Source organism: Paramisgurnus dabryanus, chromosome 21 (assembly GCF_030506205.2).
Source record: "Paramisgurnus dabryanus chromosome 21, PD_genome_1.1, whole genome shotgun sequence".
In the NCBI taxonomy this organism is placed as follows: Eukaryota; Metazoa; Chordata; class Actinopteri; order Cypriniformes; family Cobitidae; genus Paramisgurnus; species Paramisgurnus dabryanus.
The window spans coordinates 7,561,876-7,579,292 of NC_133357.1; the positions used below are offsets into that span (position 1 = coordinate 7,561,876).

Sequence of the window (17,417 nt, forward strand, 5' to 3'; positions counted from 1 at the left end):
TTAAGTGCAAAAATTATCCAGAAACGTTTTTACATGTCCATTTACAACCCTAGAATTTGTCATTTGAATGAAATGGTCTATTTTGCCCTATTTGAAAGGGTCATGAATAACAATGTTGAGCTCTGCTCTGATTGCTGTGCTCTGAGGCTCATGCCAGAAGCTCACATTAGTAAACAGACCTTATATTTTGAGCCCTTATCAGACAAAAATACATTTTGAGTAACAACTAACAACTAATCAGCTAAACGCTAGCATATGATATAGCATTTATTGGCATGTAGCGCAAATTTACAAATTTTTAATTAATTTGTAATTTAATGTTTTCAAAACATGCACATTGTGTAATGGCTTCCTTTGCTGCTCTATAAACCTACTACTAAGGAGACCATGGTGTCTGTGTGAACTGATTATTTTGTAGACATGTTTTGAAAATTAAACAATTGTGTGAGTTTGAGGAAGATAAAATTAATTAACGTTTTTAATAATTTTTTTAAAAAAGGAAGTCAGAATTGCGTTAATATATATACTTTTGTTTAAAAAAAAAAAGAAAAAAATATACATAATTATGAGAAGTGCCCTTTATTTCACTTGAGCCCCTGCCCCTCAAAATGTCTGTGCACGTCCCTGTCTCTTTGTCTGAGACCAAAACGAGACCAAGACCTTTAAAAAGTGGTCTTGAGACCGGCCTTGAGACCAAGACCGGTCTCAAGAACTACAACACTAATTGTTAGTTTCTTTTATTGCAATAAACCGGTAGCTGAGCTTGGCTGTTGTGACGTGTTGTTACTTAACTCTTTGCAATTGGACACAGAGGTCCAGGCACCTGCAGCATTTCTTAATAAACACCCGTTCTTCTGGTGTGATCCTTATTGAATGAATAATGCTTCAGTCTCAGTAAGGTGTTTATTTGCTCTCTGCTGATGTTTGTGTTTATTTATTATTGCTTAATAATATTGCCAAGGGTGATATTGTGACTATGATACACAGGAATACTGCTTTAATATAGCAGTGACTGAGCTCTTCTGGGGCATTATTGATGTGTTTTTAATTAAATGTGTCTTTGAAGACTTTCAGAGTAGTCTAACATACGATGCTATCTTGAGACGATGCTTCTGGGTATAAAACTCCTTGAAAATGAAATACATCTGCAAGCAAATGCAAGATATTTCAGCTGCTTCTGAATCATTTGTGAAATTTGTAAGGAAACCCAAAGATTAACATTTGATTGGCAAAAAAACTTTATTTCTCCCCATCTATTTTTATTAGATTTAAAGCAAAAGGGAGGCTTGTAATTATAGTTAATGACTGTGAAATGTGTTTATGTGTCTTGTGTTTGTATTGGCATCATCATTAGGCATTTGCCTAGACCTGAGTCAATTTTAAGAAGTAGGAAAAAATCTCATATTCATATTGTTACTGGACAACATCATGGTACAATTGCTTCAACAGTTTAGGTGTAATTGTAGAGTCAATTATGTACTGTAATAACTAGGGATGCACCGATACCACTTTTTTGGAATACGAGTAAGAGTACGAGTACTTGCATTTCAGTACTTGCCGATACCGAGTGCTTAATAAAAAACATGATTTAAATTTACAGGTAACAGCTTTAGTCATATAATTTAACAAAAAAACAAGGGACTAGTTTTCCAGTTTGTTGTAAACTCTAACCCCTTACACGCCGCTCAAACATAGACATTTCTCAGACTGTGGTATCGATCCCTGGTATCGGGGGACTTTTAACGAGTACGAGTACTTTAGAAAATGTGGTATCGAGGCCGATACCAGTATCGGTATCGATGCATCCCTAGTAATAACAGGGCCAGTTTTCATTTTTATGTTTCATCAGGCCAGGTACTACGCTTTGCTGGACTGAAGGGGACATTCAGAAATTTTGGGTGGGCAGCCATAACACTCAATATAAAATATATGTAAAACAAATCTGAAGGTTTTACTTTATTTGTCTCCCTCAAACAGGAAATACATAATTTATATTCTGGGTCAAATTTGTCAAAATGGTATCCTGTTTGCCGAGAGAAATGGCACTAGACAAAAGCACAACCCCTAAATACTGTAAGTGCGAGATGCGAGTCCAAAGATAAATTACACTGCTTTGTATTTAGATATTATAATACAACGTAACATTATAAAACACCACGTGATGACCTGGCGAAGTGAAAGCTCCTCCTGAATAAAAAAATAAGTAGATTTGTTTTGAAATGCAACCTGAACGAGCTGACAATGATGACAAAACCACAAAAATTTCATTTTAAAACTGAACACCATGCGCAGCTGCTAAAAACTCTATATTTACTGTATAACCATCTCATATAATTTATATCATGCTACAACCAAACTGCATATTTTAATTTTAATATACAGGACTACATCTAAAACAGACATGTTGAAAGCAGCTGGAGACTTGACATTGGCAAAATTATTATTTGAATAAATCATGAGATGAGTCTAAGAAAGGATTAGGGGTATTTTAGGGATGTTTTACTATAAATATAATAGTTTCATTTTAACATGTGTTGTGTTATTACCTTTATGTAATAGTGAATTTTATTTCCGATATGTATTTTAAAGATGCATTGTCTTTAAGTTACCGTTTTAGAGAATAGTTGAACTTTTCCTGTGAGTTGAATTCTGCTGAAGAGACCTCTGAGCTTTGGTGGGTGCTAATATAAATAGCATTTAGCAAAAAGGGACACTATTTGTGTAAAGGGATACTTCATGTTTTTAAGGTTGGCTGGACAGTTTTGGGGGTAAAAAGGAAAATCTGTGGAGTGGGGGAATTTTGGGGGGGGGTGCAATGCCCCCCCAGCCCCCCGTAAACTCGTTTTAACTTTAATGACAGTATACTATACAAACATAAGGTTTGAAAAAGAAGCAATATGATTAGGACTTATGAAGTTGATCTCAAGGATAAACCTGACCTTCAGCCTCCTCAACGGTCCTCAATTATCTACTGCAACCTCATATTCATCTAATTGAATTCTGCTCTTAGGTCCTGCCAGATGTTTGTTTTTGTGGAATGTCCTACTTACGGAAGATTTTGTTTGTGAATGCTATTTAATGTCGACAGAAATTAACACTAAAGCATTACTTTTGGTTGTAGACGGCATGCAGCTGAAATAAGCAGATTCTCACTCTTAAGATAACTGATGCGGTTGAAAGCAAAATTCAAACCACATGTTTTACTGGCTTGACCTATTTGTTTCCTAACATTGAAAAAATTTTAAAGGCTAAAGTGAGAACATTCTCACAGATTTCCCTTATACAGCTTCACCTCAGACTGATGTTTCCCAGAAGCCGAAATCTACGGCTTGATATTTCCACTACAATAATGGAAAGCTTGTTTTCGAAAAGGTCCAAAGTGAGAATTAGAGTTTTGGCCACGGCACTTATTACCCCCTTTCCTCTTTCCTGTCGTTCTCTCCCACCCTCGCGCTCTTCAGACATCTGGAAGGTACCACGGGTGATCGTCTCTCAACAGAACGGCAGCTCTTGTGATGGGAATGGGCTTTTTTAGGAGGCTTTAGACCCTGAAAGTTGTGTGTTGGGATCCTTCAGAGGGCATTGAGGTATGGAATCTATAGTTTATAGTTTCATCACGATCTCTGGAGGCTCGTGTTTTTCCTTACGAACCATTTCGCTTTTTTAGAACATGGGAATTTCCTCCAGATGTGTTTCATGTCATGATGTTTAGCAGGTGTGGCGTTCTTATCTCATAACTTGTGTATGCAGTTTCATAGTACACTGTGTTTACTAGTATTTGGGATGTGGATGGGCTTACGTTACAGTTTGTGTTACATAAGATGTATAGCAAACGTAAAGCAGAGCATGTGTGCATGTATCTGGTTTTGTTTAAGAATATACAGTATGCCAGCTGTACACTAATATGAGCATTTTATTATTTCACAAAGAGTTCATATTTACAATACAATAAGATCCCATTTATTAAGAGTTGAGTGATTAAACACTAAAATAAAATCTGTAAAAATATAGCTGATAGTTAACTAATAGTTAACAAATGAAACCTTTTTCCAAAGGATTACATACACTCTAAAAAAATGCTGGGTTATTTTGAATGTTATTGGTTGGACAAACCCAACCTGCTGTGTTAAATTTACCCAAAAATGTTACCCAACAGTAGGATAAAATAACCCAGCGTTTTGGGTTGAAGCAAACCTAACAGGTTGAGTTTGTCCTTTTGACCCAACGCTGGGTTGAAAAGGAGTTATTTTGGAAAGATTTTGCTAAACTATACAATGATAATGAAATGTTTAAGAATACAAAAAAGTCTTTTATGCCATTTTTTATTTTTAATGTAAAAGCTTGTCGAAAATAAATGAAAAGATGCAAAATGAATGTGAACTTCATAAGAGTTGGTGTAGGCATCAGACGTTTATAAAACCAACATGATCCATGTAACCCTGCTAGATTTGTGAACGCTTTGAAGAGAAAATCTGACCTTTTGTTGAAAGCATCTAACATGGGTTCAAGTTTATGTTGGCGTTGGGGCTTTACCAACATTCTTATCATTTTTCCATGATTTTTAGGGTTAGTTGACTGATAGGATTGGGACTTTGTGTCTTTGACTGGAATGTTTATCCAGGACAAAAGATGTTGTTCCAGGAATACATCCAGATACAGTCACACTGATAATATTGAGACAATTATTTTAAAACTGTCTGTAAATCTTTTAAAGGATCTTCAGTTCAGCATTTTACAGATAAAAAGACACCTGTTTGTCAAGTTGGAAATCTATTGCCTGTTCATATCCCATCCAAAACTGCTCTCAGATCAGGAGATTAAAAGTGTTTCAATGATGATAAATGAGCCTTGTAATGAATCAAGATCTGTGTTTACTTACTGCTATGTAATAAAGTACATTATTGCATGCTGTAGTAGCAATAAATGATGTTGTCTGTAAATAGTCACCATCTGTTCTGAGTTCAGTCCAACACTGTTACAAATAAGAAATCAAATGGGAGTTAAAACCTCATGCTTGGCCTCAAGTCATAGTTTACAAGTTAAAAATCATGTATATGTATATAAATTCAAATAAATATCTTTTTTGTATATATTTCTGTTTTTGTTAATTTCTCTAAATGTTTTATTTCATACCTTCCCTTGATTTTTGTTTTAACAAAACGGTAGAAATAGTTTTAATAATGCTCAAATATTTGTACAAGGAAGCAAAACATTAAAAAAATAAAATATTTTTGCAATGTTTTGACAACCCTTCAAATGTAATCATATTAAATCACTTGTATATTCAGATTTCAGTAGGTTCTGGTTGGACTGCTTTGAGAGAAATCCAGAGCTGGGAGGGAAGATCTGGACTTTGTTTGGCTCAAGTGAAAGCATTCAGGCCCAGAAGCGATGGGTCATCGGTTGTTGGAGTTGGCATTTGTGGTGCTGTTGGGCTTCACGCTTGTGCAATGTCAGGGAGAAATGGACCTTGAGTTTCACCTGCCGGAGAAGGACATGGAATTGGACGGAGGAGACGACTCAACCGGAGAGGAGAAGAACGTGAAAGAGAAAATATTTTGTCCGGAAAAGTGCAGCTGCTCGGTGGAGGGATCGGTGGATTGCAATGGAGTCAGTTTGACAGAATTCCCAGAAGAGTTATCAGAGCACACACGACAGCTCTCTCTTCAGGTGTGTCCGATCAGGAGAATAAAGCAAATATTGAGTTTTGTGAGGACATTAGAAGTGTCTGAAATGTTTCTTCTTTACATTTAGAAATATGTCATGATGTCATTCCAAACCCTGTGTGACTTCTGTGGAACACAAATGGAGATGTTAAACTGTGTGTTTACTTATACAGTAAAAGCGAATGAGACCGATGCTGTCGAGCTCCAAAAATGACAAAAGAAACACCATAAAAGTATCATAAACGTTGTCTATGACTCATGTTCAATGTCTTTTGAAGTTGTTTGAGGAAACGTCCAGAAATGAAGTTATTTACTCGAAATCTGTTTTTAGATTCATGTGACTCAGCTGGTAAAGGAATAATGGATTCAGTTGCCCGAGAGCACATATACTGATAAACGTATAGTCTTAATGCATCATACATTGTAAAAATTATTGGTTGACTTTACAAAATTCCGGAAACTTGTTGCATTAAATAGAAAATTAAGTATGCAATTTCCATCCTGTTTTGTATCCTCTGGTAAACATATGCAACAACATATGTCAAAACAACCTTATGTACCAAAGGATATGTAACAGTTTGGAAATAGCTTATTTAATTTTTTATTTAACGCAACAGGTTTTGCAATTTGTTTAATTAAAGTCAACTAAATCCTTTGGGATATAAGTGTCATAAATAAATAAATAAATAAATAAATACAATTATTTAGTTGCAGAATCTCTTTCATATTTGTCTTTATCCAATACGGTTGAAAATAATTTTGCCATAATTTATGCTAAATGTGATAAGTTTAGTTGACATACGTGTGAATTTAAGATTTTAAAGCACGATGAAGTGAAGGACTTTTTACTTCAAAAGATTTAAAATAATTTTTGGAGCATTTGGAATTGTCCGCTCTTAATTCCCTTTCAATGCAAAGAAAAATCATCAAGGACATTCTGCTGAATTTCTCATTTTGTGTTCCACAGAAGAAAGAAAATCCAACGGGTTTGGAAAGACGTGACGGTGAGTAAACCATGACAGCTCTTTTATTACTGGGAACAGATTATCCTTATATATTTTTATGAATCTACATAATACAAAAAATGTTAAGAAGTTTGTCTATGTGTCTCAGAATAACCAAATCGCGGAGGTCACACTGGAACATCTATCACATCTACAGCAGCTGGAGACCCTGAACCTGCAGAACAATCGCCTCACAACACAAGGTACAGATAAAAGAGAGAGAGAGAGAGAGAGAATGAAGGAGGGTCAATGTTAGTCTTTGCCAGTAAATGAACTCATCTGTTTCCTGCATGTGTGGTCAACATGGCTGGCTGTTTAAAGTGGAAAATATGTTTAATCGACAGAAATATTAACTTTAAACATTCGTTTTGTTTAAAGGAACAGTTGCAGTATTGCTTTACATGACTTAAAACAAACACCTGATCCATAAAGATTTTCCTTTATGTCACATTGTGTTTTTTATGGAAAATGATATCATTACAGGTGAATTGCATCATGAGGGTAAATTTACAGGAAATATTTTTTTGTGAACTTGTGAACTTAGATAATTTATTATAGCATGTTAAAATTGACACTGTATATGTGAGAAAACCTTTTAAACGCAAATGAGCTGATGAAATGCAAACACTGATCACCATAATGGTGGTTTGTTGAAATTGAAACTATGTTATGTCCCCTTCAACATAGTTGGTGTTCTGTTCATAAACCCTGGCTTTTATAATATATAACTTTTGAGCGGCACTGTCTACTGATGTTAATTCTTTTCAAAATGTACGTTTTGGGTACCTTAATATTTGTGTGTTGTGCGTGTGTGGTTCAGGTCTTGACGATGAAGCGTTTCATATTCTGGAAAGGTTGAGTTATTTATACTTGGCAAATAATAAGGTAAGTCATGAATGTTTCTTCTCCTATCTTCTCTTGTGTGTAATTACAGTCGGATCTGAATGTGCAACAGTCTCTATAATAATCAGCTGCACATCAGCAGACTGTCATGTTTGCAGTGTTTGCCCTTCCAATAAAACCAAAATGATTAAACATGTCTCATTTGCAATGCTGATCTATAAGACAATCCTCCGCTTGTAAATACTGGATGTGTCATTTAATTTCAAAGTGTTGGCAAGCAAAAGCAAAGTCTTTAAAACACACCATCAGTTGGAAAACATGAAATCTGTTGTGTTTTGACAAGAAAAATTAATTTTGTTAGAAGGCCAAAAAGTGCATTTGTTCTCTGCATACTCAGGTTTGTTTAAAGCTGCCTGATTAAAAACACAGTCCAGCGTTTTTGTTAGTCATGAGACAAAAGTTTCTGTCCCGGTATCGTGAGCCAACTTGGCTGGGTGTCATGGTCATTGCTGCATAACTGCCGACAATTCTTTCGAGCCTCACGGTGGATGAGCAGTGGCTAGACGTTGAGTCTTGCATTCATTTTCCGGACTGCACTTGATAATGTTGACTATGGTGTCGGACTCCACTAAGGATGGCTGTACCTTCAAATAGTGCACCATACACAGCAAATCCCCAGTGTTAAATGAACACTGCTCAATGTTTATATAGGTCCACACTACATAGTGTTATAAAGTAATACTGAAGCAGGGTAACTGCAATCTGTGACTTTATTCTCTCTACCACAATCTCTGTTTGAAACATACAAATGCATTTTACATCTTAATTGTAAAGTTATTTTCTTAACTTAGGTTTAGCTGTTGACTGTTTAAGTCAAAGTTTACATTATGGTGATCAGTGTTTGTTTAAACTCCTGACACTTAGTTTATTCGTTTTCTGACTGCTATAATTTTGTGTTTAACACATATTTGTTGTGTATACGGGTATCAGGAGCTGTTTAAGGGATGGTCTTGACTGTTTCTTGGCAGCTGGTACAAGAGACACAGTGGCAACAGGCTTAAACGGGCATGCACTCATATGCTGGTCTCTGGATATACCAGGTCAAATTTCCGTAATCGGCCATTTGTGGGTGCGCCAGGCAATGACACCGAAGCAGGCCAGCCAACTTCAAGCTGTTTCCACTGAGCATGGATTTGTAGCTGATGGACTTGAAAAAGGATAACAGGAAGAGAAAGATCCCACTAGATCTTAGATGACTTTTTCCTCATACACTGTTCTGCAACATGCTACCGTCTAGCTGGAAAGTTTAGGTCTTAAGGGGGTGATAGAGTTATCCGCCTGTCAATTAACTGCAGCAAATTTATATTTATGAGTTTGGCAGAAGCTTTTAAGAAGTGATGACTTCTGTGTATTCCTAGGGCATATTTGTTCATCAGTATTGTGTGTTACCTGGAGATCAAACTCACAACCTTTAATGCCTGTTTATGACTGATATCACCATTACAGGTTGAAACACTTGTTTTAGGTTTTTAAATTTTTGCTAAAAGACATGGATGTCCATTTACTCTGTCTGCAATACTCTTCAATCCCAGGAGAAAAACTGGAGGTCTTGATATAATCACAGAGAGTAAATGTCAAAGCTTAAGTGAAGGAACAACACATACTTCAGCTCTGCAGGACCTGTTTTTGAACACATAACAGCTGAAACAGCTCTGTCGCAACTTGTTTCAGTCATTAAATAACATTAAAAGTTTGAGGATAAAGACATTTTGTGAATTGTTGTTGCCTTTTGTAAGTGTCCCTGTTGGACACAATAATTGGAATTGTGCGGTAAAAATCATCTTTGCCAATAATGTTGTGCAATTGTTTGCTTTTGTGCCGCTTGGGTAAAAGTTGAGCTTTTTCAGATGTTTGGGTCAAAAATGAGTTACTGAGCAAGTACATAAAACTCAGTGTTGAAAACTGTCCCTTTTCCTTACCAAAATTCACAATCGTAAGCTGATAATAATGATTTATTTTTTTGAGCCAATGGGTTACTTCAATTTAACGTAATTTGACTTCAACCAAGAAAAAGAAAAGTACATGAAGTAACCTGCAATTTTATGTTTCAAACAGAGATGGTGATATTAAAAGATACAGAATGTAACTCTAAAAGGGATACTTCAGCAAATTATCAAAATTGCCCCAAGATGTACTCACCCTCAAGCAATCTAAGATACATATGTCCATCATCTTTCAGATGAACACATTTGGAGTTATTTTAGTAAATGTCTTTGCACTTCCAAACTTAACTTTATAATGGTAGAAAACAGGGATCAGGGAACAACTTCTGAGTTTGAAGCCCAAAAAAGTGCCTTCATCCTCACAGAGGTAATCCAAACGGCTCCATTGGGTTAATAAAGGTCTTCTTTGGGTATCGATGTGATTTTGTGAGAAAAATATCCATAATTCAAACTTTATAAACTGAAATAACTAGCTTCTGGTAAAGATGCCATCTTGGAATCACGCAATTCACCTTTTTGGGCTTCAAAGTCAGAAGTTGTTCCCTGATCCCTGTTTGCTTGTAATCATGGGCTAATTTTGATATTTGGCTCAAGTATCGCTTTGAAAGATTCTTTACAGTGATGCCATAGAAAAAACATTTTTGGTTCCTCAGAAGAATGATTTATTTCATAACTTTTTATAATCTAAAAAATCTATTGTGAAACAGAAAGGTGAATGAACACTATACCAAAATAATAGTAGCGTAAACTAAATATTCAGAAGATTTAAATTGATCAAAAATACCACGTAGAGACCTTAATAATAACACAGTCTGAATACTAAATGTTTGAATCTATTGAAATGTATCATTTGTTCAACAGCTCACAGCTGCCCCAAGGCAATTGCCACCCTCCCTGGTCAGTGCTGACTTTGCTGCTAACCATCTGACCAAGATCTACCCCAACACTTTCGGCCATAAACCTGCTCTCAAGTAAGCATTGCCGCTATTAACATGCATTATAATGCGTCTTCTGGTTCAGTGTCTCAATCAGTCATTTGGATTTTTAGGTCCGTTTACTTGCATAACAACAAGTTAACAGATGCTGGTCTGCCGGAGAACATGTTTAATGGATCAAACAGCCTCGAAATCCTAATTATGTCCAGTAATTTTCTCCGGTATGTTCCACAGGATCTGCCCAAAGCCATCTACCGTTTACACCTAAAGGTATGATCACAGAATGAAGATGTGAAGGTTTTCAGAAAACAATATAGACATTCATTTATTCTGTGTTTTTGTGTATCTGTTTGTTATGCTGTAGAATAACAAGTTAGAAAAGATTCCCGCAGGTGCGTTTGATCATTTGATTCATCTGCGAGAGCTCTACCTGCAAAACAACTTCTTGAGTAATGACGGCATAGACAACAAGACATTCAGGTAAGAAAACATGAGTCTTCAAACCGCTCATCTCACTTGTTTATATTTCAGTGACAATCAAGGTGTAATTGATGAATTCTGCCTCTCTCTCTCAGCAATTTGAACAGACTGGAGTATCTGGAGTTGTCCAACAACAACCTGACCGCGATTCCCCTCGGACTCCCTCGAAATCTCATCCTGCTTCACCTGGAGAAGAATTCGATCCAGGGCATCAGCGCCAACGCTTTGACGCCCATCCGAAACCTGGAATACCTCCTCCTCCACAACAACAAGCTCCGGTCTCGGTTCATCCATCCTGCTGCCTTTCAGGGCCTCAAACGTCTCCACACCGTTCACATGTACAACAACCTCCTAGAGAGAGTTCCCCGCGGCCTTCCCCGTCGAGCCAAGACCCTCATGCTGCTTCACAACCACATCGGCGAGATCGGACGCAACGATCTGATCATGCTTTACACCCTCACAGAGCTCAACCTCAGTTACAACCGCCTCACCAGTGCCAAACTGCACAGAGAATCCTTCAGGAAACTCAGGATTCTGGAGACGTTGGATCTGTCCGGGAACAAGCTGCAAACGCTTCCTTTGGGACTTCCCAAGAGTCTCCTGATTCTGAAGGTGAAGGACAATCAAATGACGGAGATACCCGAGGGGTCGCTGTTGGGTATGAGCAAACTGAAGGAGCTTTATCTGAGCAATAATCAACTGAAGCTCAACTCCTTCTATCAGGGAGCTTGGCAGGAGCTGAGCGCGCTCACGGTGAGTCCACCTGTTTTTTGCAAGGTTTACATTCTGGGGGTTTACTGGTTTATAAAAATTTACTTTAGCTTTGGCTCATTCTGTCGTAGTTTGAGAAATTCAGAAATACTGAATGGCACAAAACTCTCCTGCTAATAAAATAGCCAAATGTTTTGTTGAAAGCCACCGAAGAGCACGTCACAGAGAAAATTACAGTCCTAGGTGCTAAACTAAGCCTTAAAGGAACAATTTTTGGCTTAATGCTCCCTTAAAAAACCTTTAACATTTGAAGAACCTTTCTACTAAAAAAGTATGATTATGAAAAAAGTATGAAACAAAAATGCTTCTTCTATATGGCATCGCAGTGCCATATTTTTAACACCTTTATTTTTAAGATTAAAAGATAAGATTTTGTGAAGCGGTGAATGTCCCAAAGCTTCAACTCTAAAAGAGACACATTATAAATTATGTTTTTCTTGGTGTTTAAAATATAAAAACGGCTTGTCCATTATGTAAACACACTTAAGTTGTGTATAGCAAATCCTTTTAAAACACCCAAACATTATAATGCGATTATTAGCATGTTAAAAGTGCAAAATATAGTAATCTGTTGAAAAACATGGAATTATAATCTGTGTAAAAGCAATGCAATCATGATTAAAATTTGGTTGAACATTGTGTTAGTAATGTCATCATGGGTTCGATTCCCAACACTCAAACTGACAAAATGTATTTCTTAAATGCAGTGGCTGCCGCATATTGAAAATATGTGTTCGGTGCGTCATGTGTGGTTCGTCATGTCAAAATATGTGTTCGGTGCGTCATGTGAACCTACAGTATGTGCATCATGCGTCATGTCAAAATACATGCGTCAAAAGGGTTTATGATAAAAGAGACTCTCCCATCTCGCTAGACACTCACTTTACAATAAACTAAAATGATTTAAGTTAATATTTGGCAAACGCGAGCCTCTCTTTTATCATAAACCCCTTAGAAGCGTCTGCAGCAGCAACAGGTACATATTTTGACATGACGTGTGAAAAACATAAATTCACAAAATGTGGCAAACACTACATATTTTGACATGACGAGCCAGATACAAGATTTGCATCATGCGCCCTTGAAAAAGAAGTCACTGGCCGCCACTGCTTGAATGCACTTGCATATAAAATATGCATTTATTGAATATAATATATAAAATATGTAATATAAAAATATTAAAAATGTAAAAATATTAAATATAAAAATATATAAAAATGCATGAATTGAATATAATATATAAAATATTTAATATTAAATATTAAAAATGTACAAATATTTAATATAAAAAAATAAAAAAATGCATGAATTAAATATAATATATAAAATATTTAATATAAAATATTAAAATTTTTAAAATATTTAATATAACAAAATTATAAAAAATGCATGAATTGAATATAATATATAAAATATTTAATATAAAATATTAAAAATGTAAAAATATTTCATATAAAAATTATATAAAAATGCATGAATTAAATATATTATTTAAAATATTTAATATTAAAATATTTAAAATATTTAATATAAAAAATATATAAAAATGCATGAATTGAATATAATATATAGAATATTAAAAATAAAATATTAAAAATGTAAAAATATTTAATATAAAAAATTATATAAAAATGCATAAATTTAATATAATATATAAAATATGTAAAAAAAATATTAAAAATATTTAATATAAAAAAGTAAAAATATTTAATATAAAAAAATATATAAAAATGCATGAATTCAATATAATATATAAAATATTTAATATAAAAATATTAAAACTGTAAAAATATTTAATATAAAAATTGTATATAAAAATGCATAAAGGTAAATGATAAATTAAGTGTTTGTGTGTTTGCGTATCAGACGCTGGATTTGTCAGGAAACCTGCTGACACACATTCCCGGCGATCTGCCTGAATCTCTGGAGTATCTTCATCTGCAGAACAACCGAATCAGCACAGTCACATCCACGGCGTTCCTCAATACACCCAACATCAAAGGAATCTTCCTCAGGTCACTTTTTACATTTGCTTTTGCTATTGTGTTTGTACAAAGTAGGGCCATATGTTCATACAGTACAGTGGTTCAGTGAGAAGTTTATTTAATAGACACAATATTGATACGTACACATATGATTATTTGTGTCATAAGAACATACATGCAATTCTGTCTTTGCTTCATGGTCTTCAGATCAGCAGGTCTGATGGATTCGATCTCATTTAATGCTCATTTACAAACTCTCACACTGTTCTGACTCCCAATAACACTTTCTAGAAAATCATAAGGTCGTAATGTTCAGGCTGCAAATTGAAGCAGAGTCAGAAGATAATGGAGCGAACAACATGATGTATTTTAGGACGAGCAGGATTACTCAAAATAGTTTCAGTAGCGTGAGAAGTTTGGTGTTGTAGCGTGACTGATGGACACCTCAGGTTTATTAAATGCTTTGAGATATCAAGTAATATTCGAGTGCATCGATCTCCTTTGTCTTACTTTATATTTGTCCTTTCTATCAAAAAATAAAAACGTATTCAATGTTTCATGCGAGTCAATTAAAAGTTTCCATTTAAGTGAATACGTGGAGAACATCTTGAACTCAGTGAAGTTTCCTAATAGAGATGCCGGAAGCATTAGTGTCCGTGTCATTGTAACTTTTAAGCCATTTAGTTGGTCTATTTATAAGAGTACAGAGAGAAGTGGTCCTCAATGGTCATGTAGAGAACATAAAATGCGTCATGGTCCAGCTATCAGCTTTTCTGAGAAACCATTCGGCTTGGATGAGAAGCGTAGAGGAAAACCTTGAAAAGATGTTTGACTAAAGCTGAAATCCCTTTTTAATATAAGTGAATATTGAATCAGTTTGTAAATCAACTTTGACATGAATTGTTCGTTGCATTAAGAATTTCTTTGTCTCTCTCTCTCTCTCCTCAGATTTAATCGTCTCTCAGTTCATTCAGTATCTGAAGAGTCTTTTTCTCACCTGAGCAAGCTTCAGGTGTTAGACATCGGCCATGGCAATATTTCTCCTAATCGAGGTCAGGAAGAGGAGGAAGAGGTTTTACCAGATGGTGAAAATGAAGATGAGGATCCATAAATCAAAATAAAGGGGTGAAAGCTCCTCGTGCAGCTGAGAAAATTTGATGCCTTGACAACAACCAGCATACAGCAAAATAATGTGTTTGATTGTTGCTGCCTTAAGAGACAGTTCACTTAAATAATGAAAATGTATATGACTTTCTTTTTTACGATATACATTATCAGAAATTATATTTGATATAAACATTTCATTTGTGAGTAAACTGTCCTTTAACTACTGCATACAGTATATCTTTCTTAAACCACTCGAGTCTTCATCTCTAAAAGCAACAGTACACAACATCTGATGCATGAGAAAATATTTCATCAAACATGCCGTGTTTTATCTTTTTATTTTAAATAAAATGTTGGTCTTTATATAAACATAAAGCAGATATTAAGCAGAAGTGTTTATCAGATTTATAAATATTTGGTGCAGGATACCAGAAAGAAATTGTTTATTTTTGTCTCACAGATGGTTGACTTTATGAAATCATATTTCTCCACAGAAAGGCTCTGGTGTATTTATTCCCTCAAAAGAAATCGCTCATCTAAAGTATTGTTATTTACTCACCATCTGCTAATGGTCAAAAGCATTAAGAAGTTAGATGGTCATTAGATACACCATTGGTTGTGTTTTGTATGTGAATTTAACACATTACACCAACCTACCAACATATGGTGGATGGAGGATAAGGTTTAAGCTTTGCACCACACTGTCAGAAATAAATGGTCAAAACATCTACCACAACTGCCATTGGGCCTCTATCCTTTAAAAAAGTACACATTTGCACCTAAAGAGGACATATAGGTGCAAAGCAGTACCAAATAATCGTCCAGTGATAGCTGGGGTATGTTTTTTTTAACAATGTACAGAGGGAAGATTTTCAATGAATAATATCTAAACTTCTGGTCGGCAAAGCTATCGTTGGGCTTCAGAAGGCACAATATGGATTTACTTTATGATGCTTATACAGCGGGGGAAATAAGTATTTGACACATCAGCATTTTTATCAGTGAGGAGATTTATAAGTGGGCCATTTCCACCAGATGTAGCCATTAAGCCAAATATTGAATTCATACAAAGAAATCAGAACATTTAAGTATACAAGTTGAGTCATAATAAATAAATAAATACATTTTCCCCGCTGTATGGTATCTCTGAACTTACCTTATATATTAAAGAGCTGAATTGGTGCACTTTAACTTTTATGACAACCTTAATCATGCAGAAAGGTTTAAAAGCCATGTGGGTCTCTATTGTGACAGGTAAGAATTTTCTTGGAAAATTTTTCAAAGGAAGTCACAGTTGAGCTTCATTATCAGACATTTTAAACACCCTGCCTGCTATGAAAGAACCCAGGATGATTTAAATTAGATTAAATTAAATAATTTCATGTGTATCCAGTCGTGATAAAAACAAATATGACATGCAACGCAGATATACAGATGGATGTATCCTGCAGAGAAAAACCCAGAGCACACGGCTGTAATTTTCTTATTTGTTGTTTTGTACCATAAATTTGAGCTTGCGAGTCTGTAATCCTCATACAAAGCTTTCTCTGACATGTTTTGAAAGCAGATGTTGTTCTGATGGAAAACAAAAAAAAAATAATTTTGCACTTTTGGATGTTTATCAGGCTAAAAGTATACTACCATAATATTTTTACAGTTTATATGTACAATATGTACTCTGTATGCATAACTATTCAAACAACCTATTACACTTGCTATGAAGTACACCGAGCACAAAACACTCAATGCAATGCCCTTAATCTTCCACTTGTAATACAGTCATCATGATGAATAACATTTCTTTGTTTTGACTCATTATTTCATCTCACTGCTAAACGCTGAAACATTGTGTGTTGTTTGATGTTAGTAGTAAATGATAACACTAATGTCTGAGAAGGGTTCCTATAGCTTAACTCATAGAGGATTGTGTGAGCGTGCAAAGGTCATAGGTTTGATATTGAGAAAATGTACAGCAAAGCAGTAGCTTGAATGCACTGTAGGTCAAATTTTAAATTGAATTTAACATAATTTGCTCATTTAATCCATTACAATATCGTTTTTGGTTTTAATGAAAAATATTAAGTGTTTTTTAGGCGTATCACATGTGTTTTAAATCAACCTATGAACATGAATAATTTAAGTTGGGACTACATGAATAATTTGTGTTGTATTAAAGCAATATTGCTAAAACTGGGTAATTTCCAGTTCCCAGCTTACTTTGCAATAATGAGAGTAAATATCTAAATAAAGGGTTATTTTAGGCATTTAATGATGAGATAAGAAAAGAGGGGGACATTGTAAGTTGTTATATTAGTATTTGAAAGAGTTTCTGTTTTCTTGTTGGGTTTTTTTATTGTGCAGTCGAGCATTTGCTTAGGATCTCATTGACATGTATCAGTTATTTTGTCTTGTTTTGATCAGAAAGCATTACTCTTTAATCCATTGATTTGAAAGCATTTACATGGGAAATATAGTCAGTGTCTGTTTCAGTTGAGTGTTAGCTTGCTAATGCGTGCTGTTTCTGTAACTTTATATTTCTACATTTAAGTAAACTAACATGATTAGATAATAGTAGCATTACTGCATTTAACTCATTTTTACTCAGATCAACTCGATTTAATTG

The 17,417-nt window shown here is 35.0% G+C and overlaps 1 protein-coding gene across 1 annotated transcript; it reads left to right on the forward strand.

The window, feature by feature from the left end:
- Nucleotides 1-3,428: 3,428 nt before the first annotated feature.
- Nucleotides 3,429-16,591, forward strand: podn (podocan). Its single transcript, XM_065269048.1, has 10 exons — nt 3,429-3,587; nt 5,289-5,670; nt 6,780-6,873; nt 7,491-7,555; nt 10,378-10,487; nt 10,565-10,721; nt 10,816-10,931; nt 11,027-11,684; nt 13,569-13,717; nt 14,636-16,591. The coding sequence occupies exons 2-10, from the start codon at nt 5,392-5,394 to the stop codon at nt 14,796-14,798; spliced, it is 1,791 nt and encodes a 596-aa protein (XP_065125120.1). The 5' UTR covers nt 3,429-3,587; nt 5,289-5,391; the 3' UTR covers nt 14,799-16,591.
- Nucleotides 16,592-17,417: the final 826 nt, after the last annotated feature.